This window comes from Cucurbita maxima, unplaced genomic scaffold, assembly GCF_002738345.1.
Source record: "Cucurbita maxima cultivar Rimu unplaced genomic scaffold, Cmax_1.0 Cma_Scf00002, whole genome shotgun sequence".
Classification (NCBI taxonomy): domain Eukaryota; kingdom Viridiplantae; phylum Streptophyta; class Magnoliopsida; order Cucurbitales; family Cucurbitaceae; genus Cucurbita; species Cucurbita maxima.
The window spans coordinates 5,030,739-5,055,413 of NW_019272018.1; the positions used below are offsets into that span (position 1 = coordinate 5,030,739).

Genomic DNA, 24,675 nt, shown 5'->3' on the forward strand with positions numbered 1-24,675 from the left:
AAAAAAAAAAAAAAAAAAAAAAAAAAAAAAAAAAAAAAAAAAAAAAAAAAAAAAAAAAAAAAAAAAAAAGAAGAAAAATTATGGAGCATGCGTAGAGATAGAAGTGGGAATGAATCTGGGTAGGCCACTTGGTTTTGTGTTGTGAGGATTTGGAATGGAAAAAGGTTAGGTTCTTGAAAACATCAGACTCACTCAACAACAAAAAGGTCGAAATCAGCACTTCTGTTTTTGTTTACTTACTCTGTTTCTCTCTCTCTCTCTCTCTCTCTCTCTCATGGATCTGTTTTGCCTCTTTTGTTTCTACGCCTAAATATAATATGCTTCTTTCCCTCACCCTTTCTCTATCATGCTTCTTTTTCCTATCTTCTCTGCACTTATTCTCTGTGTGCTGCTCATCATGTCATTTTTTGGGATTTTCAAACCTTTTTTTCCTTTTCTTTTTTGGCTTTTCTTTTTGGAATCATAGGTCAAATGTCTTCACGTGTTGCTATTTGAACTTTTCAACATGGTTTCTCTTTTACTATTTGATCACTGAACTCGGTGAGTTTAATAACAATTGGTTGGAAGAATTCAAATTTCTGATCTCTTAATCAATAGTATATACGAACTTTAAAGTTGACAAGAGTTAGTTGTATATAGGGCCCGGTTGTTCATCAGTGGCATATGGAGCCTCCGAGGAAATTGGACCATTCAGAATTGACAAAACTGCTTCTTCTCTTTACCTTAACAAATACTCATGGAACAAAGGTCATTACATACACACTTTCTTCTCTAATTCCTCTCTTTTAATCAAGATCTCATCACAAAGACACCATTTTATTTCCAGATGCAAATCTGCTGTTTCTGGAATCACCTGCCGGAGTTGGATTCTCCTACACAAACACCTCCTCCAACCTCGAAGACACCGGTGACAACCGAACTGCTGAGGATGCTCTTATTTTCCTCGTCGGATGGATGTCGAGATTCCCACAATACAAATATAGAGAATTCTACATTTCAGGGGAGAGTTACGCCGGTAAATCTATTCTGTCCATGTTTTCGAATAGCTGAAAAGTATGTATATTATTCTTGACGTGATTCCATTTCTATAGGACACTACGTCCCACAGCTAGCAAAGAGGATTCTTGACTACAACAAAGCCAACTCTAACAACTTCATCAACCTCAAAGGCTTCCTCGTAAGAACAGAAAATTGTAGAACATGAGTTATTCCAAGTATTATAAGAAAGAAGTGAATTGTAACAAGTTTTGAAAATGGCAGGTGGGGAATGCAGTAACAGATATGAACTATGATGCTCTCGGGACGGTGACGTATTGGTGGACACATGCTATGATATCAGATACAACATACAACTCCATCCTCACGCATTGTAATTTCACCTCAGACAAGACTTCCAAACCATGCGACAATGTCATTAGCTATGCCATGAACCATGAGTTTGGCAATGTTGATCAGTACAGTATCTACACTCCGAAATGCCCCGTCGTGGTTCCAAACAACACGGTTTCTCCAGCAAGGGGGGCCGCTATTAGATTCAAAAACTCTCTTCTGAGGCGGAGGGTGTCAGGGTACGATCCATGTACCGAGAATTATGCAGAAAAGTACTATAATCAAAAAGAGGTTCAGATGGCTATGCATGCCAATGTTACTGGAATTCCCTACAAATGGACTGCTTGTAGGTGGGTTTTTGCTAGCTTTCTCTGTTACTTGGCCAAATCTTATAACATAACTCTTCCACCTAATAAGGTTTTGCTTTTCTTTTTTGGGTGGCAGCGACATTCTACTTAAGAACTGGAAGGATTCCCAAGAATCCATGTTGCTCACATACAAGGAGCTGATTGCAGCTGGTCTCAGGATATGGGTTTTTAGGTTAGTTTTGAAGTCCCCAAGTAAAAGAGAGGTTAAACTTATTCTATGTCATGTGACCTTTACATGTGAAAAAATGCAGTGGAGATACAGATTCGGTGGTACCAGTGACAGCCACCAGATTCGCCCTCAACCATCTCAACCTTCCTATTAAAACTCGCTGGTATCCATGGTATTCTAGAGGACAGGTTACATATGAAAACTCTGCCCTTTTTGTTCTTCGTTTGAATGAAATGCTTTAAACAAAATGAAATGGACATGGCAGGTCGGTGGACGGACAGAGGTTTATGAAGGGCTGACCTTTGCCACAGTGAGAGGAGCTGGACATGAGGTTCCATTGATCCAACCACAGAGAGCTTTGACACTTTTCAGAGCGTTTCTATCAGGAAAACAATTGCCAAAATATTGATTTACATGCAAAGAAACAGATCAATGAACAGAGACAAGAAACTGTTCGTTAGTGTCTCGTTTCTAGATACCTGTCATTAATTACCATAATTCCAGTACAGAACAGTGCTGAGAGTGAGCTAGAATTGTATTCATTCTACAATTAATATTGGATAGACCATGCCAATGTTATCACCCATTTCAACTACGCAGATGACAAGGTTGAAGATTATTTTACTAACGTTTGTTGGTGATTGATTACCTTATGTCAGGTAGAAGTTTAAAGCTTTTTCTTTTCAAGAAATCAGATGTCCACATATTGTCAAACATCTTTTCCTTTCAACAAACCGAAACGATAGTCAATATCGCTTCTAAAGTAGATTCCAATTTGAAATCTCATTTTCATTTCATTCTTTTGATTCTTTGTTCTGATTCCACAACAAATATCATAGCTGTTTTTCTTTTTTTATACATCTAAAGATGGAGAACAAGGTTCCCAAACATTTAGTTCACCAGTAAAAACTGATATGGAATTTCCTGCCAAGGTCAAATTACAATTACGTAGTCCCACTGCCGCTGCATTTACAAAACTGAAGCTCGACAGACATAAAAGGTTCACTTCAATCCCTCACTGAGGCCTTGTGGCATACCCAAACTCTGGGCAAGATCACTCATTCTTTGCTTCATGGCCTGAGAATCAGAGGACCAACAGTCAGTTCTACAGATACAAAACTTGGAAACTAAATTACAAAGGAACAAGTCTTACCTGAACGCTCTTCTGATGTGCGTCCTGATATGCTTCAGTAACTAGAAGGGACAATTTCTGCATAAGAAAGTAAAGCTCTAAATAATTGGAATATCCATAATTAACCACAACAATCAGAAATCTTAATTACTATTGGAACAAATCTTAAGTGGTGTTAATTGGCTCGGGATAGGCTTGGTTGGAGGAGGTACTTCTAATTTCTCCTTTTAGAAAGAAGGGAAATTTTTTTGTGGCATTCTAGTTTCTTTGCAAGTTTGTGGGATATTTGAATAGAAAGGAATAATAAAACTTTTGGAGTTATTTATTTGGTTAAGGTCAAGTTCTTTTCGTTGGGGCCTGTTTATTTATACGTCCATAAATATTCTTTAATTTCTCTCAATGAATGCATGGTTTCTTACCCAACAAAAAAAAAAAAAAAAAAAAAAATCCTAGCACAATTTTTACAATGTTACTGTCAACAATATTCTTAAATATAATTATGGTTGTCAACTTATTTTTTAGCCATGTTTCAAAGCAAGCGGACCCTAGTCCTATAGGCCAGCCAAGTTTCAAACTCATGAGGTGTTAGTCATGATTCCACAGGACAAACATTGAAGAGGATATACTCCAAATATTCTTTAATTTCTCTGTGAAAGTGTGGTTTCTTACTCTACAACAACAAAAGAAAAATCCTAGCACACAATTTTTACAATGTTACTGCCAACTATATTCTTAAATATAATGATGGTTGTCAATTTATTTTTGAGACATGTTCCAAAGCAGGCGGACCCTAGTCCTATATGCCAGCCAATTTTCAAATTCATGATGTGTTAGTCATGATTCCACTAGGCACAAACATTGAAGAAGATATCTCCAAGCTTAGATTGAGGACAGGACAGGTAGTGCAGCATTAAGGTGTGACTTGAGGATGTAAATATAAGTTCAATATAAGAATTCTATTGCGAGCAATGCAATTTCAAATGTTAGAGTGCATCACATCATTGTGCATACTCACTTCTGGTCCTAATTTCATTGCAGCCTCAGTGATCTCTGTACGAAGAGGTTGCTGATTTCCGGATAATGTCACCTAAATTAGTTGACAAAAAATATGAAAGCAGATATGATGTGACATGGAAACATGATATGATCCCATTCTTTAGCATCATAATTCTCATTAAATGAAAAGGCCATGTCCAGCCTCGCATGAACCCAATTGTCAAACCCATAACCTTTTGTCCCGAGCTCAATACTTCTTTGATTATTTTCATAAATCATTATTCTCTCTTTTGAAATTCCCTAAACTTTTCTTATCAAGAAAAAAAAAAATTACTTCACTTTCTATGTCCATGGGGATCAACGCTGGAACTATCAATTGATCCTACACATATTTTATAACAATTAATATCTGAGGGAGATGGCCCCAAGAGATTTTAAGTCCACATCGACCAGGTTGAATATTGGTAATCACAAAACAAGAAAGAAAAATTGGTAATCACAAACTCAAGACCTGTCTCTCCCTCTAAGTAACACCTACAACAAACGCAATATTAATAAAAACAAGTATCAGGTATCTGTACTTATTTACTAATTACCAGCCACCTAAATCAAGAGGTGAAAAGTATTTTACAATCTTAAGCAAAATTCTAACACACGTTCACTTCACAAACAACCATTATAATCCCATAGTTATGGGCAAAGTGAAAATGAACTTGATGCAAAAGAGAAAGGCTGAACATACCTTTATTAGCTCTCCTTCGCAGTAGCCATCAAACTCTGCCCTGTAGAACAGAAACATAGAAAGAAAAAAAGTTCAAACTTCATAAAACAGAGAAACATCTTCAAGTGACAATACATCTATTTAGCTTGCTTAGTCATACACCGCAAGTTCCTTTTGTACGCGCACTGCCTCTACTTGGACAACCTGTTGCGCTGTCCTCACAGTCTCATATAACTTCTGCATGTTTCCAAAGATTCCTGCCTACAAAAAGTTGGCATGAAAGAAACGATAGTCTCACTTGGCTATCAAGGAAAAGTCACTTACAGTCCCTCAACTTTGAGAGACATTTATATTTGGTCTCTAAATTACTGAAATGACAATTTTATTGTGCATGGTATCAAAACTTATACTGTCTAATCATATTGCAAAACAAAATTCTACCTTTGAAGGTGCATCATCGCTCTTCTCCTCATTCTCCTTTTTCCCTCCAAATAGGCCACAAACACAAAGAGATCTATTATTTTTCTCAACTTTCCAAGGACCATAAGGTGAGATCCGCGTGCCAATTATTTTTGACATTGAATTAAGGTTACCTGTAAGAGGCAGCCAGAAAAGGATAAATTATATATTAATAGGTAATGTGTACAATCAAATGTCTCAAAAAGTGGACTTAATCTACAATTTCAGAATGAAAATTTGGAAATAAACGAGGACTTTGCAGCTGCACACAAATTTCTATTGCCCAAAGTATTATATTCGAAATTATAAAAATCAAACCACTAAATTCTAAGTCATACAACGTTAATATCTAGTTTGTTAAGAGTTATAATGAAGTAGACGGGATTTATTCAATTCTGACATTCACATTATCAGATATGCAACCGGCTTCAGTCTATAGGCTACAACTCACCGGTTCATGCAATTCGTTTTCTATGAACAGTTTTTAAGGTGGATAATCTTGCAGTTGAACCTGGTGCTAAAGAGTTTTGATGCTTATCCAAACCTATTAAACAGTTTTTACGTTAATTTTCCAGACCACAGCCTTTTTCTTTCATAATCTTTATACAAAACTGTAAACATAACGCATCTGCCATCAAGTTCATGTGAATCGAATCTCCCATTCATCAATCACACATTTATTTTGATTTTACAAAGCAAACAATAATTCCTAATAAGAAATGAGCCAAACCCATTCAATAATATGCACTGAGGACACCATCAGATAGCTTATTTTAGGTCTAAACTTCATGCGAACGGTAGATCTTCCCAATGAACTACGCCATACCAACCAACCGCACCAACTTAGATCCCTCCGTTTGATTGAGTGGTCGTGAGATAGCTACGTAACATACAATACAGATCCAAGTTCCAAACAACCACTTCTATTCAGAGACATAACAATCAATCTCAAATATAGTCCTCAATTTCCTACTGTCTAAGCAACCAAAAGAAAATGAAAAGGTTCAAATGGTGTACTAACTTCGTTTTTTCCAATCAGAAATTCCTCGCAGATTTGGCACTTGAGCACTGATTGAAATTGTCGATGCCATTGCCCAAAGCTGTGAATGTGCCGAGGAGAAACTCGAGAGGATAAACTATAAAAGTAGATTTTCGCCTCGGAGAACCACGCCCAAAAGCCCCAAACATCACCTGCTGCATATATTTCGTGAAGACAGACCAATGAACAAATTCCACGTGTTTTTGATATAATATAAAATATAATTTTTCTTTGGTGGCTAAATTATAAAAAAGTAGCTCTAATGTGGTTTTCCTTTAAAGTCTCATTAGATTTCTTATCAAACCTATATTTTATCAATTAAACATAATTTTTTTTCTTTGGGTAAAGATTTATGTTCGGGATTCGAAATTTAAATTTGAAATTTAATCGTCTTGCATTCTTAGCTACATAATTTTGTTACTTACTTTTAACTTTTAAGAGCGAAAACTATATACACAAATGAATACGCTTCTAGGTCCTCACTTGCACGAGTTATAGAAAAATTCAAAGAGATCACCCAATATATAATTGCTAGAGGTAAAATATGCTTAATTATGAAGTTTTTATAATTGAGTTACTAAAAAAAAATGTGTCTATAGGTAGTAACTTTCAATTTTTTTTATGTTTTCTTAGTAATCCAATATTCAAGATCTCTCTCATTCGTATGTGGGCTCGGTTTAATCACGCACCTCTCGTGTACCAGTTTCTTTAAGAACATTTTAAAAGAAGAACAAAAAAAGCATTCAAAAAATAAAAAATTGCAAATCTTGTTAGGTTCAAGGTAGAGTTATACAAGCTTGAATTCACGTTGAATACTCGCAATCAAATTAGAGCGGTTAACATGTGCATAGCTTAACGGATTAAAGTACGGGTTTCTATCCCTTGGAATTCTTCCATTGAACTAAAAAGAAACTTACAGTTTTCTCTAACTTTTCCTTCAGTAAAAGAAAGCCAAAAACAGAGAGAAACCAAGCCTTATCAGTAAGGCAGCTTTTCTTCATTACCCTTCTTTCAGTGTCTGTAAACCAGACCAAATATCAAGGCTATGTTAGGTAATTTATAATCATCTCTCATAAATACCAAACCATGACTGGTTTTGTAATTATTTCTCAATTTTGTTTGTTTGTTTTTTTTTTTATTATTATTATTATTCTCGAATCTACTAATGATGTAGTTTATTTTACTTTTATTAGATATTTTCATTAAGAAATATGTTAAATTTATTAATATAAAGTTGCGCTGGCCTTACATTATAGTTTTAATAGGTAGACAGGTAGGCTTTCAACTTGGATATCATATGAACAAGAAATGGAGTTTTGTCGATGAGCAATTAGTTGAGTTTAGACATCATATGAAGAAAAAATAGCATTTTTCAAAGAACAATAGAATTTGACTAATTTTAAGTTTTAGAGCAGTATTTAGTTAAATTGTTAAAAGCTAAAAGTTTTGATCAAATGCTATTAAGTGGTTAATAGCATTTGATGTGATGTGATGTGCTTATTAATGCATTTAACTATTTGCATGTCATACCAACTTGTCCAGACCATATCCATTAAGGATATAACTTTTAATCCTTTGTGAATGCTTTTATTGAAATATTTTTCTAAAAAAGCATACAAAAATGGGTGAAAAAAGAACTAAATTTATGGGTCACTTCAAATTGATCTTAAAGGCATAATTTAAAAAGGAGGAACAAAATGATCATAGTGAAAAATAGGTAGAATGGGTTTTGGAACCAAATTAGAGAAGAAAATGGGGGTTTCAGTGCTAATCTCCTTCAAACAAAACCGTCACCATTCCCATTCATTTCATTGGATGGGAAAAAGGAAGGGTAGGCATTCTCTCTTGAATTTACCACTCTACCCCCCATACCAAACCAGATGCACTTTGGGGGCAACTTGGTCTTTTTCGCCACTAGGTTTGAGACTTTGAGTCGAAGGGTTAAAAGGTTAGAAGAAGAAAAGGGCAGAGCAGTAGGGGTATTTTAGTAGTTTCACATACATTGACCTGTTGTTTTAAGAAGAAGAAAAATAATAATAATGGGAAATGGGTAAAAGCAGCTTCCTTTTCTTGGTTTCTGATTCCTGAATGTGCAGAAAAAAAAAAAAAAAAAAGGTTATGATGATGAAAGAAAGCAGCAGCGCAGCAGCAACACACAGGCAAACAGCGGTGGTTAGTCCCTGGTGGCTGGTCCTGCCCCCACCCCCAACACAGCAAAAAAAAAAAGCCCTATGAACTAAGGTACCCTTCCGTTTCAACAAAACCAGCCCCTCTCTCTCTCTCTCTCTCTCTCTCTAGAAGTCTAGATTGATCTGTCATTGCAGAGAAAATCAAAGGGGTGGGGGAAGAAACAGAGAAACTCCACGCAGCGCACCCCATGAATGAAAAGGAAGAGTCTTTACTTTACCATTACCACCCATTTCTCTCTATCTTGATACCCTTTAATGACCCAGGTGGACCAAAATTTATGGAGAGGAGAAGAAAAACAAAAAGGAAGGAAAGAAGGAAAGAAGGAAAGAAGGAAGGAAAGAAAGAAAGAAAGAAAGAAAGAAAGAACGAAAGAAAGAAAGAAAGAGAGCGTTGGTGGAAGGAAAAGAAAGCGAAGAGATGGATAGATATGTCTTCTTCTAACCAAACCCCCACCTCACAAAGAAACACACAAACTCGCATTAAAAATGCCTCGCTCTTCCCTCAATTGCCCTTCTGCAACCCCCAAAAAATCCCCATCTTCATCACTCTCTCTGAAGAAACACAACAATATTTTTCACCGAGTTATGTGGGCTTTTTTGGGTTTTAGTTGTTGGCTCGGTCAGAGCTTCACAGAGAAAACAGGAAACCAAGAACCTTCACCCCCCCCTACCCCCCCTCTTCCTTCTCAATTCCAATTCCATTTCCAATTCTCTTTTCCCATCCATTTCTCTTTCTTCTTCTTTGTCCTTTGCCTCTTCACCCACTTTCTCGTTTTTTCTTCTTCCCCCACCTCCTCATCTTTCTTCTTCATTACCCATCTCTTTCCCACATCTAACTTTCCTTTCTTTCCGCCTCTTTCCCCTTCTGGGTTTCTCATTTTTCTTCCTTCCCATCTATGAAGAAGATGAAAGGGGCTGCCTCCCAACACCCTTCTGTGTTTGACGATTCCAAGATCAGATTCAAGCATCAGACTCTCCTCCAAGATTATCACGAATTGGAGAAGGTAATTTTTGTTTTCTGCTTATGCGGATTTCGGGATTTCTTTGTTGTTTCTACCAGATCTTCCTTTTCTTTTTTTCATATGGGGTTTGATTGTTTTCTTCAGATCTTTTTCTCCGAAATTGATTTATTGTGAGATTTGGTTTCTTTCTGTTTTGAATGGAATTTCTGGTCTGGAAGAGGGGAATATGGTTTGATCTAGGAGTTATCGATCGTGAAAATTTTAGTTTTTTTTTTTTTTTTTGGTTTTCTGGGCTAGGCTAATTCTTCTTTGCGTCTAAACTGGCTATTTCCTTTGGTTAAAACTCTCGATTTGGTTGCTCAAACAATAATATGAGATAAAAGTTCTGTCAATTCTTTGTTGAAATTTAAAATACCTATCTCTAGGCTTAAGAGGGAAGTTCATCTATAATTTTCTTCCTATCTGGGAAATTTATGCTTTAGGTTTGCTTCCATTTGTTTATTTTCTTGGTTCTGAGAGATTGATACCCTTAAAACTGTCATGACCTCCTCTAGTGATATCTTCTTTAAGTAATTACCAATCAATGAACTTTGGATCATTCTAACCTACCATTGATTACCTTGTAGAGTCGAGTCTAGTAGTTTCCTCACTACTTTATAAGTACATGTTCTTGAACACCTGATCTTATTTGTGTGGTGTTCTATTGTGGTTTTGTTTCACGTAAGTCTAATACTTGGACTAGTTGTTATCTTCACTTTTGTGAAATTTCGAGAGAAATTTGATTCTGGTTATGTAAAAGTCTGCCACCCCATGTTCTGAGTTTGTGCTGGATAGATCAGTTTAAGACTCGGGAATGTTATGGATGAACAAACAATTGAAAGGACTTTTTCTTTTGTTCTTCCAGGAAACAGAAACTGCTAAGAGGAAATTACAGATGATGAAGCAAAAGAAGATGACCCTGATGGCAGAAGTCCGGTACAATCTTTACATAATTACGTTGTATTTGTGTGGATCTTCATCAGGAGTAACTGAATTGCCCAGAACTAACTATGAGTCTACGTTTCTATTGAAGGTTCTTGAGGAAGAGATACGAGTACTTAATGAAGAACCAGTTGCCAAACGACCATTCAAATGGAAATCCAGTACAGCAGAAGCACAAACAAGTGGCTAACAATACTAAGAAGGGGAAGAATGGTTCGAGAAGAAGACCTGCGTTGCAACCCCTCCCGACGATCTCTGATATAAACCAAAAGGAAAGAATCAACAGACGAATCGATATTCCTCCACAGAGTTCTACTCCGATTCCTGTCCTTGACTTGAACCAGAAGGCAAAGACTAGGAAGAAAGCCAATCAACAGAATTCAACACCAGTTTTTGACTTGAACCAGAAGGAAAGAATGTACAGTGGGAGAGATGCTAGCGAGCGAACCATCACTCCATTTTTTGACTTGAACCAAATTTCGGTAATTTTTTGGACTTATTTGGCCAACAATTTTATGATATAGCTGAACCCTGCAAACGTAATCTTTACTACAATTTCACCTCTCCTTTCTAACAATCTCTACATTGTTTTGGTTCAGATGGAGGAAGAGGAATTGCAGACCCATTACGATACACTGAGAGCTGATGAGCTGAAGAAAAGTCTTCTTCGAGGAGGGAACGACGAGCAGCAAAACGATATCAAGATTTCGGCGTGTAGGACTGTTGGGGAAGGTCCAAGTCGAGCTGGTAAAAGAAAGATTTCATGGCAAGACCAGGTGGCTTTAAGGGTTTGAGCTCATTTTTATCTCTAGTGTCACTTAGAACTACTATTTGGAAGAAGGGCTTCAGGCATCCTAGAAGCCACAGTTAATTGTAATTCCTTCCTTGATTCTGTATTCTTCTATTGTGAAGGGAAAGCAGTATTTGTACATGTTAATACATTTAAAAAAGAATGGTTGATGAGATATCGAGAAGAATCGAAGTTGCAAATCCTTCAATCTATTGTCTAGTTTTTTGTGTAGAAAGTGAAGCAGGGGCTAGAAAATAGAGAGAACTTGATCCATCAAGTCTTTCCCTTAAAAGTGCATCTTTATCGATCGATGCAAGCTTAGTCGATAAAAGAAGGCCATTTTTCCCTGTGTGTTAATAGAAAACACATCTTTGAGGGGAAATTCCTGCGAGCTTTGAAACTATACAGCAGCATATGAGAAACGAGTGATTAAAAAACGGATCCATGTGACCAAATTGAAAATACTCACAGTAGGACAAACATAAAGACTTGAAAGTTTTCCAAAAAGGAGTAGAAGTTGCAGAGCAAAGAAGACATGTACAGCCAAATTTATCGTTGGCCTAGATCATTTGGAGTCATAACTCACTACGGCTGTGATCATATCATTTAGAGTCAGACAAGGTAAAAAAAAAAAACCCGCTAACAAGTCAAGAAGCTATAGCACCCAGCTAAAATTTTGCTTAAAATTTGAGTGAGACAATCCGAAGGATTTGGCTGGGACTAGTTCTTCAGGAACTCATACACGCCCTCTTATTTAATAACCAAGGAGGAAAAGACCTTCGTGAAATGGGCTTTTATGATCCGATAAAAGAATGTTATGACTATTCTATCACTAATATCTCACTTATCGCTCCCGAGATCTATATGTCTCAGATGGTAAAAATGACAATAAACTTATACAAAATAACCCATGGATGCAAATCCTCCTATGTATAGTACACACAAATATGTTATTTGTTTATTAAAAATAAAATAAATATGATGCAAAAATGCTACTTTCAATTTTAAATTTAATAATTAAAACGTAAGACTTTAAAAAATAACAACGATGAGTATTTTTTTTTAAAAAAAAGAAAGAACTTATGCTGGAATAATTAAGAGATATATAATTAAATAAAAAGTGAAATATTCGAATCTTATTTTAAATAATAATAATAACTACATAAGGAAAGAGTTGGTTGTTACTTAACAGAAAGATTACCTTGTTCTTTTCATCATCCAAAGGCCTCGGTTCTTCCTTTTGAGGCTCCGGAAATGGACGAACTGGCTACGAGTTTAGCGAAGAACAGGAACCTGGAGCCGCTAATAAAACTCTGGAGGACGACTGATCCACAATCTGATTAAGCCTCAGATCCAACATTCTCATGGGAAAATGCTCATCAAATGCTAACCCCTCCGTCCAGCCAGTAGCCCTAAGAATCGATAGTTCTTGCTCGATAATGAGCTCCATCCTAGTCTCCGCCTCGAGCATTCTACGGCTTGCAATCTCTCTATTTGTTATCTTTCCTTTAATCCTCTGTTTCACGAGCTCTGCGTTTGGAGAATCGTCTGATTAGATCATTAGATCACCAAACCTTAGTGGAAAACTGAAAATGTAACTGAATCGAAAATGAAGCATTGTAGTAGATTTGAAGAACAAACAGAGATTATTTCCGTATACAACATTTCGATTAAGCTTACAAACCACGCAGCGGATGATCGGATGAGCATTCGGAACTGGAAGCGGCAAGGAGTGGCTGGTTATCGACGGCTCGGACCCCGAAATCCATCAGAACGGAAGAGAAAGAGTGAAGAAACAAGGCGATACGGCAAAGGGAGAGATTCGTGGAGCTAAATGGAAATACATTATCGGTCTCCGTCTCACATTTGTATAAGCCTTTGTTAAATTTAGAATTTATGAAATTTATATAAATCAAGGATTTGTCCCTTGAAAAAAAAAAAATATCACTCTATAAATGATCTTCCAATGCTGACCAATGAAAGTAAGCCGCGAAAGAATCGGGTCCCACCGGCCCTTTTCAAAACTATATCCGTATAAAATCGTCGTCTTCTTTGTTTCTCCATTCTGGATCTATCTTCCTCCTCGCTTCTTTTCATCATTTTTCCTTTCCTTCTTTCTGGTTAAATGGCAACTCGCTGCGAAATATTCTGCGAGATTCTCATCGCTATCTTGATTCCTCCATTGGGCGTCTGCTTCAGGCACGGATGTTGCACTGTACGTTTCTGATTCTTTTCCTCCTCCGTGTTGATTTTGACTCTACTTGAATGAATCCTGATTATCCGATTGCTTATTTGTTCAGGTTGAGTTTTGCATATGTCTTCTTTTGACGTTTCTCGGATATGTTCCTGGAATTATCTACGCTTTGTATGTCATCATTTTCATTGATCGCGATGAGTACTTCGATGAATATAGGCGTCCTCTGTATGCGCCGGCCTAGGTTCTTTAGGTATTTCGCCTATACACAATTTGTGTGCTGTAATTTATCTGAATTGGATCTTGACTCTGTGATTGATCTGTACCGTGTGTTCGCTTTCTTTTACCGTTAAACCCTAGTATTTGTTCGTAAGCTGATCCATCCAGGTTATACCTCAATCAATCAATCTTAGAAATAGAATTGCTACCATTTGTGATTTGTTTGTTTGTTCAATTTCATGTTGAAATTCAGGGATGTGAATCAAACGCAATTGACTTTATTTCTTCTATTTCTAGCTTTGTTCGTTGAACGAGTTCATATCTGGATTGTTATGGTTAGGGATATTCAACTTCATTGTCATCTAATAAAACTTACTATGAATTTGAAGAATTAACTAAGATTAGTTTGGTGGCTTGAGCAGCTAACAAGGCTACTTACAATGACCCGTAGTTGAAAGTCAAATGTAATTTCCTTCCTTCGTAAGCAAGGATTTGGTTATACTCAAAATCAACCCCCCACCCAACACAAGAACCCTTTCTCAAGCTCTGCTTTTCAATTGCATGTTAGAAACAAACTGTTGAATTTGTTACCATTTTCTGGGCCTCCCCTGCTTCAGCTGCTTGCGTTCATCATCAGCTTTGTTGGTTTCAGATAGGCAAAAATGGAAGAAGATGGAGTCAAAGAATGGAAATGAACAGTCCCCTTTCCTCATGTGGATCAATTTTTGTGTTTGAGTTCAATCTTCTATGACTAAATTAGGTTATACATATATACATGGATTGGAATATATACTCACAATCTTTTTTTTTTTTCAAAAAAAGTTCAGAACTTGTGTGGCTTAAAATGGGCTCCCTTTGTAATTTCTATTTTCCTTTTCAAATTATGATAAAGATAGAATATAAGTTTAACAGACATTCTTATCAGATATGAAAATCTTACTCAATGATTTTTCAATTTCTTTTTGTTTTAATAGTTGTGATATCCCTAAACTTTTTATAAATAATTTAGAAACTATGAATGTCATTCTTTCAAAATTAACACAAACAAGCATCCAAGCTACTGTCTTGTCATCTATAACTTCATTTTCTTCCTCGAAAATTTTAAAGAATTTATATGTCTGAAAATTTAAAGAAAAAAATTACTTTTGAAATAATTAATTTTTAAATAAATAGCAAAGTTTATTTTATTTTAATTTAAATTTATAAGCCTGTTGTTTGAAACAAATTTTAACATAGTTGTATATAAGATATATAGAACTATGTGCAGAATCGATGAAAGAATCGCGAAGCAAATGTTCCGCAAAGAAACCGCCGAAATAATTCCTCCGGAATTCAGCGCAGCGCGTTGGCGTTGGCATCTTCGGTGTCGCCTCCTTGAATTGCCATGGAACCTGAAGTGTCGAAGGGTGATTTCTCCTCTAATTCACCGGAAACCGCATTCTTAGTGTTGCGAGGCAGAGGGCGAAACGTGGCTGCCATGCCTTACTTCTTGGGGAACACTGGAAGCGCCTGTATCGGTGTGAGCGAAAATGGAATTGGGGTGAGAGGCGAGGAGAAGGGGCGCCATCAGCAACAGAATTTGGATGGCGCTGGTCTGGCGCGAATGACGGGCTCCATTGAAGGAAGGAAGAAGTTACGAGTAAATTAAAAGAAACCTAATTTTAGTACAAATTTGTACAACTCATTGCTTTCCTTCCCCTTCCAGAGCTCCTCAGCTTTTCCTTTTTCTTTGTTCATAAAATAAACATATTAGATAAAAAGTAAAAAGGATTGAATGTTTTTCCCTTTTCCTTTTTATTTGTTATTTCTGGTAAAACTATTTTGAATTGTTAGCTTAAATAAGCCTTTATCCGTTTATTTATTTATTTATTATTATTTTGAAACCTTGCCTTTTGATCATTTTAATATTAATAAATACGTTACTAATATTCAATTAAATTGGATGAAAATATCTAATTCTTGCCCAAATAAATTTTTTACTTTAAAGATAATTTTAAGATATTTTCCAATTTATAATTTTTTTTAGTTTAAAAAATAATAGTCAGCAAAGTTCATAGTATTTTTGTAATACATTATTTATGGATAAAAATTCAAATCTAAACCTTTCATATAGCATGGAAAAATTCAAAATAGGTTAAAATATTATTTTTAATCTTTGATTTTCTTCATTTTAATTATTAATTTAAAGTTAACCTTTTTTTTAAAAAAAAAGTTTTCTTTTTAAGTCTTATTTTCTTTTCTTTTTATTATTATTATTATTATTTAACCAATTTTAATTATAAAATAAAATGTTACTAAGTTTTGAACGAGAATTTAAATTTGAAGCTGATTATTTTATGAGTATAATCAATCTCCCAATTACCTTGCAATAATCGAATGAATTGCTTCGCTTCAAATTTTTTACTGTAACAAAGCAAACGCAAATGCAAAGACGAAACAAATCACAGAGGCGATATTAAAGGGCGGCACTCGGCTCGACGACGATATACTGGAATGGCCTCCAATTACGGCAGATCGAGCTCCTCTTTTGATACTGATCTTCTCTGCCAAAGAGGAGCCGGTGTCCTTATCCAATCGCTGATGCTCCAATGGATGAAGCACATTCCGGTGGAGTATTCCTGTCAAAGATTTCGAATCCTGGTCGTCATCAGCAGACGAAACAGGGAAAGATTCAGAGAGTAAGAGAAGAGCAATTAGGGCTATTGGAAATAAGCGTTTAATTGGAGCCATTCGTGTAGGCCAAATCTAATACAAGCTTCAGTCGTTGAGGAAAGAAAATCGGAGAATGGAGGCATGGTGTGTAATCCCATAGATTTATATAGTTTCATACTCTTAATGAAGATGAAGATGATAATGATTTTTAATTTCGGCGCGTTTTGACTGCTGGAATCGGCTGAATTTTCCTCTTGATTTTCCTTTACAAACATTCTTTTTACCAGAAAATCGAAAGTCTCTATTAATTCTTCGAAGCTTCGTTTGGTGATTTTTGTGCGTGTTCACAGGGAAACTCGTGTTCACCAGAAATTTTGATGAAATTTCATATTTCGTTGGAGTTGGTAAGACGTTGTGTATTGTTTAATGGTGGAAGACGGGAAGTCAATTAAATAATCATAAACAAATTAGGGATTTCTTTTATTTTTTTATTTTTTTATTTTTTTATTTATAAATTCCAGCTCGTTGAATTGGTGAAATTAATTTATTATGTCAACTAATTTTATGAGTTTCTGAAAATTTATAACTATCGAATAAACCATTTTCTTGGTTGGTTTGTGAATTTTGAGTATTTTCGTGTCGAAATTAATGATTTACTATTGGTTGGATTTTAGCTAATTCTCTGAATAAATAATTTATTCTTCAAAAAAAAAAAAAAACAAATTTATTTAGTTTGTGTTGAAAATTATTTATTGGGTTTTTAGAAAAAAAAATGTAAAATAATTTAAAAGAAATTATGTAAATGGTAACTATCATCTAAAGTAAGTACAACTACTTATTGTAATGTTCAGGTCTTCTTTAGAATTGTCAATTTTTTATATTTATTAAAAAAACTCGTGGCTACTTTGGATAACTATCAAGCATAAGCATCAAATTCGCATGATATGTATAATGTGATGTCAACTAATAGCAAACATATTATATTATATTATATGAAATGAAACTTTAAACAAAGATTATTAAAGCTCCATTTGACAACTAGACCAAATATTATTGGTATTTATATGCTTGATTAAAAAAATAATAAAAACCTAAATCATCATCAAATGGTCATAATTTTTTAATTAATTGGGTTGGATTAGTTCAAATATGGAATATAATAAATTATAAGACACATGAATAATCAAATCTTAAACAAAAGTGTAAAAAACAAAATGGTTATTAAACAACGCGAGCAATTGAAAATCTTACACGAATTAATATGAAACACCTAAATCCTGGAACAAGTACAAGAGATCAGTCAACGGTTCGTTTCCTCGAGCTAACAAAAGTTAACAGCCAAGTAAAATAAGAAATAAAAAAAATGATGTTTTAACTTTTTTTTGAATGTGTATGTAAAAATAACAGGCATATGATTTAGCCATGGTTGGAGAGCAAAACCAATGGCATTATGGGGTTTGATTTGAAATCTCAACAAACATATTTTCTACCAGACTCTGAAAAACAATATACAACTCAAATAAAATTACCTGTTCTTTGTAGCCACCTTATCAGATAATGAAATACATGTTGTTCATCATGAGGAACGCAAACGAGGTGGGGCACGCCATAACAAAACCAAGGGCAAAATGTTCCATCTGATGTCTGTAACTAGAGAACTCGAAGCAATAAGATTTTTCTTAACATGCCAGACTTCGACAGGCCTCGATTTCGGATGCCAATGAATCCAATAATCCTTGTCCAGACACATCAGAACTTAGCGTCTGCAAGACAGCATCAAATATGTCTTTCCTGAACCTGTCATCTTCCACCTTCTTAAGGAGCTCCTTCACCACCTGAAAATCCAAACTACCAGATATAACAAGTTTCCCAATTATCACTCCGAAATTCATTGGGGCTTTTGGTAAATCAATGCCTGCGTCGTCAAGCACAGAAGCATATAGCAAACATCCAGTCTCAATGTCTCCAGCAGTAAAAACCTTCGTGGAGAGTAAATAGGATAGAAACTTTACGACTGCTTCAACACAGGGTGGGCTTTTCTCTAGGGCTAAAGAAATGGTTTCTTTTACAACTTCAGGATGGTAAGCTGGTGACATGAGTTCTTCCACGCACTGTAAAGCCTCATCCAAAATCCGGATACTGAAATATTCTTCTAGAAGAGAGAGAGTTTTCTTTTTGAGATCAACTTGTTTTAAAGATGCAGCTGGAACCTGTGATCTCTCAGCAGGTGGAAGGACCATTGCTGCCGTAATAGGTTTATGACCCAACCCTTGACCGAAGTTAATAGGACGAGTAGTAGATGCTCCTGCACCCTGCAATTGAGCACTAATCTTGTTACTAATGAGGCCACCAGAACTCTGGGGTAGTAGCCTCGCATTCAAGGTTGATGCTTTGCCAATCAACTGTGTCTGGCCACGTCCAGAAGGCTGCATACCAGATCCGTTTGCCCCCCTAGGTACAGTACGGGCCCTAGGAACCTCCCAATTGTCATTATCCATTCCTGGCATACCAGGCATCTTCCTGGTTCCTGGCATGCCCGGCATCATACCCCCCAAACCAGGTCGATTGATAGGAAAGCCCACAGGGCTGGTGTTCCCAGGAGAACCGGACACAACACCACGACTATTTCTGATATTGATAGTAGTACCAGGACGTAGTCCCAGATTTTTTTCTGCCTCTGAATGTATTTCAGTAATAGTTTTGGCTTTAACCTGTAGGAACAAAATTCAGAAGGCATTACGACAAAAGATCCAAAATTATGTTCCACCTACAAAGAAAAATAAAAAGATAAAAAAGAAAAAAGGGAGAGAACAAGGATCTACCTCTTCACGCCTAGGTACCCAATTGTTAGCTCGCAAATCAAGAACATCGCGGACCATGAACTTCAAACGTGGAGCCAACTGAGGGAGTGTAGTCAATTCTTTCAATCGGCCAAAGTAAATGTCATTTATACGCCGCGATTTTGTGTTCTCGTCTAGCTGCTTACCTATGGTGTTGAAGAACTGACAGATTGCCTCCACGTTTTCTTCAGCAGGACAGATTTTGTTATCTGGTCCTAAAAGTTCCTGAATACACACAACATATCAGAAAAAACAGAGCAGTTTATAGAATTTAATGGAAGGGTGAAACATAGGCAATGATACAGATGGACATCAAATAAAGACCTGCACGATGTGGTGGACAATCTTCTCAGGCACCATCTTTTGCTTCAGAAGCTCTCCAATTAATCGAATATTTCCAAGAGTACGAAGTTTGATCAGTCTTTCTTTATCTCTGCGCTCGCTCTCTTGCTCAGGGGAAATCATCTGCCTAACCTCTTCCCTCAACTTGTCTGCACCTTCAAAAGCCTCCTGACAGATATTTAAGAGGACTCGTTTAAAATTAATTTCCCTTCCACCAGGTTCATCGGAGGGAAATTGAGGTAGCTTCTGATTCAGATCAGAACACAATTGGGCATACATGGGGCAAAATGTGGGCTCGAGAACAGCCTTGTCAAAAATCAGTGAAATGACATCCTGCAGTGCAAGCAAAGTGAGATAGGGAAAAGAAGTAACATCATCTAGAATCAAGCGAGTGGATGAAGATAACCTTCAAAATATCAGCGGAGGTGATTCCGGAGTCCATTAGCTGACCCTTGAGGAGATCGAACTTTTCTGGTGTTAGCTTGTTCAATATCCTACATAATTAAGGCACATTAGTATGAGTATGGCAATATTCATCAGTTTCAGAAGGTTCTGAAGCAAAACTTAAGTGTCGGGGACTATGCCTCTTATAGAAGAGGTATACACCTCCAATTGAACATGCTACGATCCTTTTCAACATGTTCATTATTGAACGCAAAACTAAGTAATTAGCCCGTTAGTACTCCCTCTTAAGGCTGAAAAAAACGAATTGAAAAAAAGAAAACTATGATAGACATATCCTAGAGATGATGACATGTTAAGGAAATTTTTAGTATATTGGAAAGAAACGTGAAGGTTTTCAACATGTTCAAAGTGGTTTTATTCCTGCCAAGGTGGTCGTGCCTGATTTTGTTCAAAACTCTCCTTCGGTAGGTGATTCCTCCACTCCAAGGCCTTAAATTTCGAACATCCTCGATTTGGCTTTTCATCGAAAAAAGAAGGGTTTGGAAGATGAACGGTTTCTTGAAATCTCGGATCCCTTTTGCAGTTTTAATTCTACGTGGGTGGGGTGATGATAATTTAAAGAAAATTTTGAACGAGGTGCGGTTAGTGAGGGAGAAGGTTTTAGTTCATATTCCACATTCTTTGTCATTGGAGAAGGAAAAATAATGAATTGGTGGGGGTTGAACCTATTAATGAAGTTTCACTAGCAATGACAGCTAATTCATTGCAGGATTTGCACGAAGAGGTCCTGGCTATTGACATCGATAATCGGCCTTGTATAATAACACTTTTAATGGGTTATTTGGCGGGCCGACAAATGTTTCTTTCTGAGGATCGGGACTCTTCTTTTAACCAACGTTTATTTCATCCGCCCTTCATTAAGGAGGCTGTAATTCATTAAAGAAGCTTTAATTATCAGTCAAATTCGAGGGTTTCCATAAGGAAAATGAAAGGTCAGCTGAGGTTTTTCGTTCTCTTTCTAACAAAAAGGAAGTTGTAAAGGTGTATGCTGTAATCTGTTGAAAGAAAGAAATCAAAGAATATTCGCGGAAAAGACACAGCAGACTTAGAATATGTCTTGGTAAAAATATTGGTCAGTTTACACCAATGATATTGTTGGGTACTTAATGACCTTTTTCAAGAAGATTTTAACTCTCCTTCAAAGAGTTCCTTGGAAGATAAAAGTTCTTTTCTTCTTTCATAAAAGATTATGACTTCAGCCTTGTTTTTCTGTTAGAGGGTAGAAATCTTTTGGTGGTTTATCTCAGCAAGGTTTTTTTGGCTCTGAGTGTTTTCAGCTTCGTGGTAGATTACTCCTTTATGGTTTGCAGACGTTTTTTCGAGCGGCTGGAGCCTGGTTATCATTGTCTGCTTGGAAGTAGTTCTTTTGCTGGCTCGATTTTTTTGGTTTTCTTCAACCTGTTAAGTGTTGTCTTTGGTTTTTTGTTCTTTGTTGTGGCTAATTTAGTTGTTGGTTTTTTTTTTATAGTTTTAGAGGCTTCTTTTGTGGCCTAGTTTGGTTTGCTGCTGTTTTTTCTTTTCTCCTTCCATGAACTTATTGTATAGCAATCAACCCATGAAAATCTGTTCCTCGTTTACCAAAAATAAAATAAACAAAATAGATCTCGATACACTTGCACCAAGAATTTATATTACCGGTTAGGAACTCCATGACAGACAAGGGCATAGAATTCCCAAGTGTGAAGGGATTGGGAATCCAATTTCAAATAATAAAAGTGAAAAAGAGATAATTGAAGGTTAGTTGTGAAGAAATTAGAATTATTAACTGATGTAACTAATATGTATTACCCCTTTACAGTCTTCAAGACACGATCCTTTTCAGAAAGATTTCCTCTCCTAGCTGACCATGGAACCTCAGCTTTGATTAAAGCGGGAAGTCCTCCCTAAAGTAAATCGAGTAAAGTGACATAAAATCGTTAGATATAGGGCTTTTAGAGCTGCAATTTAGTAACAAATGCAATGGAGTGAGAAAGGATCAAAGTATAAGTGCCCTGCACACAGGTCATTTTTCCCCACTAAAAAGTATTTTGTTTTCCTGAATAAAACATTTAACTTGTCAATGATTTTCGCGATAACCTGAAGAACAGATTCGTATGTATATTATATGGCACTGTCTTAAACTGAATATATAGAGTTCCTATAATAAGTTTTCACTGAAATCAATTCTTATCAAAGTAAACTTGTTTAAAGAAGGGGCTATACAAGGATGAAAAAGAAAAGTCTAGATAAATTTATAGGTGTAATATTGAAATGAAAACATCAAAACTAGAAAATCAAAATTTCCAACTACATAGAAGTAGTTAGTTGAGCTTGCAACTTGTCGGAATTAAATTACATACTTAAAGATGAACATCATAAAACTCGTAGGGGCAAACAGTGTATACGTGTGCATGTCTTCAATGCTCATTGGTTTTGGATGAGGGCTGAGATCTTGTTCTTGTTTAAAATAAAAGTTAGGTGAGACATTTATTATGAATGCACACACATTTCAAGAAAATCTACTCGTGAAAACGGCAGGAAAGAAACACAAAAATTACCCCTTGGTTAGAAGTGGTCCTGGTCCAATGCTCTTGACGATTGAATTGGTTTGCGTCTTGCTGTCTAGAATCAAAATGACCACCAACATCTCTATCTCGATTTGTTTCCTTGGACCTCTCCTCTCCAGAAGCAGAGAATTGGGCAGAACGGCCATGCCAGTCACGACTGTCTGGCTCAGAATAGCGATTCTGAGACTGATTAGGTTGCTATAAAGGGGGCAGGGACATATTACAGAGAATCATGCAAAAATAAATACATCAAAAGTCCCGCATTTCATAAATTACCCTCACCAAATTTGAGGGAAAACAGATGGTTAAGAGTACCATCCGGCCAGGTAAAAATAACCTTAAATTTAAATTAATGACCTCTTACGAACCACCATCGACCATCCCTAAGAGAGAAGAAAATCAATCAATTGAACAACATACTTACATTGCTCTCTCCACGACTCCAACTTTGTTCCTCGCCTAAAATTTCCACTTCAAGATCCCGTTTAAGTTTTAGTATATCATCTGGAACTTCCACAGCCTTCAAGAAACAAGGAAGAGGAATTAGTCGTTCATTAAACATTAAGAGACAAATGAGTTGTACTAAATAATTTCTTAGTATCTGATTTCCAGGAAAAATGACTATAAAATAGTATGCAAAACGGTAATATGATTGGAGGAAATATCAGTACTGGTAACTGTGACATTAAAGTATTTAAATAATACACACAACTAGATAACAGCTATCAATGCTTTTTCTTCGTTTAGAAACCAGAAAAGACAGAAATAACGGAGAAGCAATGAGAGAAACTGCCCATCAATCAAATTATCCCAGAAAATAACCAAGTGATAAACTTTTATTTGGTTATTAATACGATAAAATATAACAGTTCACAAGATATTCAAAAGAGAGAGAGAGAGCTTAATGTAACCTCTCGAAGCTGCACACGAAGGCACAAAAGCTGATCTCGGGTATATCGAACACACTCACGACCCTCAAACCGTGAATCTTCAGCCTATTACAAAAGAAAATTGGAGTTAAAAACGTCCAATGAGGAATAAAAGCGACGCCCATACAAAATTGAGATTAACATACAAGAGCAACAATTGCGCTACTTGTATACGACCTAATGTTTCGGCCAATGGATCAATCCAAGAGGAAGCTAAACCAGAAACTAATAATCAACTCCCACAACTTCAATCTACCAATAAAACTCCGCGGATTAAAAAGCTCAGATTGCAATCTAATTCTTCCAAGTCAAATCACGAAGCATCAAAAAGCAATAAAACCCAATCACAATAGGCAAAAATCGAATAAATAACTTTCCAAGTCGTCATATCCAATCCACAAACCCCCACTACAAAGAACAAAACATACCCAATTAGCTTCGAAACACAGGATTGTGACATTAAAAAATGTCAAGATTCCAATCAAATAACAAAAGTTTTCTAAATAGAATCAATAAAAGACATTGGTAGGCACATACATTCACAGACAATGAAGCGGAAGGTCCGCCATGGGGCGGGAGGGTGGAAAGATCAGAGGAAAATGAACCGAAGGTAAAAGAAGATGAGGAAGAGAAGGATGAATTCTCAAAGCGAGGACCAAGGAGTCTAGGTCGACCGCCACCAGGTCTCAAGCTTAGAACCGTCCGATCAGCTTGCTGCATAACTCGATCCACGTCTCAAGGAGGATATCTCCGCAACAGGACGAAGAAGAAAAGGAAATCGAAAACAGGGAGAGAAACCTGGGAAGAAGAAGATTCAGCGGCGGTGAGCGCTGAATTGGATAGGATTTGAAGAGAAGTGATAAAGGTTTTGGTTTCTACCCGTTTCTCTCTCTTGTAATGACGAGAGAGAAAGCTCTGATAAACAGAAGACATAGCGCGATGGCGGGAGCAAAAAAAACCCTTCTTTCTAACACTCGGCTCAAGCACACACCTCTCTCTCTCTCCTCTCTTTTATTTTATTTTCCTTTTTTTTCTATAATTATAAATTTTCATTTTGTTGGTTAAATTACGAGATTGTTTTTTTTTTTTTTTTTTCAATTTTCAAGTTCTTATTGTAATAATTTATTTTAATTTGAAAAATAATAGATTTTTTACACTATTCTTGAATTTAAAAACATTAGTAAAATATGTTTATGGTATGAATTTTTTTTTTGTTTAATAGATAATCATCTTAAATGTTTTTGTATTTTCATGAAGTTCAAATAAAAATTATTATTTTTTGTTCTAAATTTTAAATAGAGTAGAGATATATTATACAAAATTTAAAAGTCATATTAAATACAATAAAAAAAT

The 24,675-nt window shown here is 36.1% G+C and overlaps 6 protein-coding genes across 10 annotated transcripts in view; 3 read left to right on the top strand and 3 right to left on the bottom strand.

Moving 5' to 3' along the window:
- LOC111465101 (serine carboxypeptidase 24-like) overlaps window positions 1-2,509 on the top strand; it is a 3,629-nt gene extending 1,120 nt beyond the window's left edge. The window contains exons 2-8 of the mRNA XM_023109396.1: window positions 640-747; window positions 827-1,015; window positions 1,092-1,177; window positions 1,261-1,679; window positions 1,774-1,869; window positions 1,949-2,054; window positions 2,132-2,509. Coding sequence (XP_022965164.1) covers window positions 640-747; window positions 827-1,015; window positions 1,092-1,177; window positions 1,261-1,679; window positions 1,774-1,869; window positions 1,949-2,054; window positions 2,132-2,275 — 1,148 coding nt within the window. The 3' untranslated portion in view covers window positions 2,276-2,509. The remainder of the gene's footprint in view (window positions 1-639; window positions 748-826; window positions 1,016-1,091; window positions 1,178-1,260; window positions 1,680-1,773; window positions 1,870-1,948; window positions 2,055-2,131) is intronic.
- Window positions 2,510-2,722: 213 nt separating this feature from the next.
- On the bottom strand, window positions 2,723-6,356 carry LOC111465126 (nucleoid-associated protein At4g30620, chloroplastic-like). 2 transcript variants are annotated; one of them, XM_023109432.1, is made up of 7 exons: window positions 6,196-6,356; window positions 5,157-5,308; window positions 4,876-4,976; window positions 4,737-4,776; window positions 4,014-4,085; window positions 3,020-3,076; window positions 2,723-2,943 (listed from the first exon to the last, which is right to left on the bottom strand). In XM_023109432.1, exons 1-7 carry the CDS (start codon window positions 6,263-6,265, stop codon window positions 2,869-2,871), a joined length of 567 nt encoding a protein of 188 aa, XP_022965200.1. In that variant the 5' UTR covers window positions 6,266-6,356; the 3' UTR covers window positions 2,723-2,868. The 2 variants fall into 2 exon arrangements, with proteins under 2 accessions (XP_022965200.1, XP_022965209.1); XM_023109441.1 differs by lacking the exon at window positions 4,014-4,085.
- A 2,545-nt stretch (window positions 6,357-8,901) lies between these two features.
- Window positions 8,902-11,343, top strand: LOC111465117. The gene is made up of 4 exons (XM_023109419.1): window positions 8,902-9,406; window positions 10,269-10,339; window positions 10,437-10,827; window positions 10,945-11,343. The coding sequence occupies exons 1-4, from the start codon at window positions 9,299-9,301 to the stop codon at window positions 11,137-11,139; spliced, it is 765 nt and encodes a 254-aa protein (XP_022965187.1). The 5' UTR covers window positions 8,902-9,298; the 3' UTR covers window positions 11,140-11,343.
- A 976-nt stretch (window positions 11,344-12,319) lies between these two features.
- On the bottom strand, window positions 12,320-12,991 carry LOC111465139. 3 transcript variants are annotated; one of them, XR_002714150.1, is made up of 2 exons: window positions 12,816-12,991; window positions 12,320-12,665 (listed from the first exon to the last, which is right to left on the bottom strand). XR_002714150.1 is itself a non-coding variant. In XM_023109458.1 (2 exons), exons 1-2 carry the CDS (start codon window positions 12,902-12,904, stop codon window positions 12,403-12,405), a joined length of 348 nt encoding a protein of 115 aa, XP_022965226.1. In that variant the 5' UTR covers window positions 12,905-12,991; the 3' UTR covers window positions 12,320-12,402. The 3 variants fall into 3 exon arrangements, 2 of the variants coding, with proteins under 2 accessions (XP_022965226.1, XP_022965220.1); XM_023109458.1 differs by having other exon boundaries at window positions 12,820-12,991; XM_023109452.1 differs by having other exon boundaries at window positions 12,320-12,683; window positions 12,820-12,991.
- Window positions 12,992-13,187: 196 nt separating this feature from the next.
- LOC111465149 (UPF0057 membrane protein At4g30660-like) lies at window positions 13,188-14,358 on the top strand. Of its 2 annotated transcripts, XM_023109473.1 has the most exons (3): window positions 13,188-13,350; window positions 13,436-13,582; window positions 14,201-14,358. In XM_023109473.1, the coding sequence occupies exons 1-2, from the start codon at window positions 13,261-13,263 to the stop codon at window positions 13,571-13,573; spliced, it is 228 nt and encodes a 75-aa protein (XP_022965241.1). In that variant the 5' UTR covers window positions 13,188-13,260; the 3' UTR covers window positions 13,574-13,582; window positions 14,201-14,358. The 2 variants fall into 2 exon arrangements, with proteins under 2 accessions (XP_022965241.1, XP_022965238.1); XM_023109470.1 differs by lacking the exon at window positions 14,201-14,358 and having other exon boundaries at window positions 13,436-13,838.
- A 3,138-nt stretch (window positions 14,359-17,496) lies between these two features.
- Window positions 17,497-24,272, bottom strand: LOC111465084 (eukaryotic translation initiation factor-like). The gene is made up of 9 exons (XM_023109372.1): window positions 23,860-24,272; window positions 23,305-23,388; window positions 22,818-22,913; window positions 22,385-22,591; window positions 21,636-21,730; window positions 19,789-19,876; window positions 19,365-19,715; window positions 19,023-19,265; window positions 17,497-18,911 (listed from the first exon to the last, which is right to left on the bottom strand). Exons 1-9 carry the CDS (start codon window positions 24,040-24,042, stop codon window positions 17,880-17,882), a joined length of 2,379 nt encoding a protein of 792 aa, XP_022965140.1. The 5' UTR covers window positions 24,043-24,272; the 3' UTR covers window positions 17,497-17,879.
- Between the last annotated feature and the right edge of the window lie 403 nt (window positions 24,273-24,675).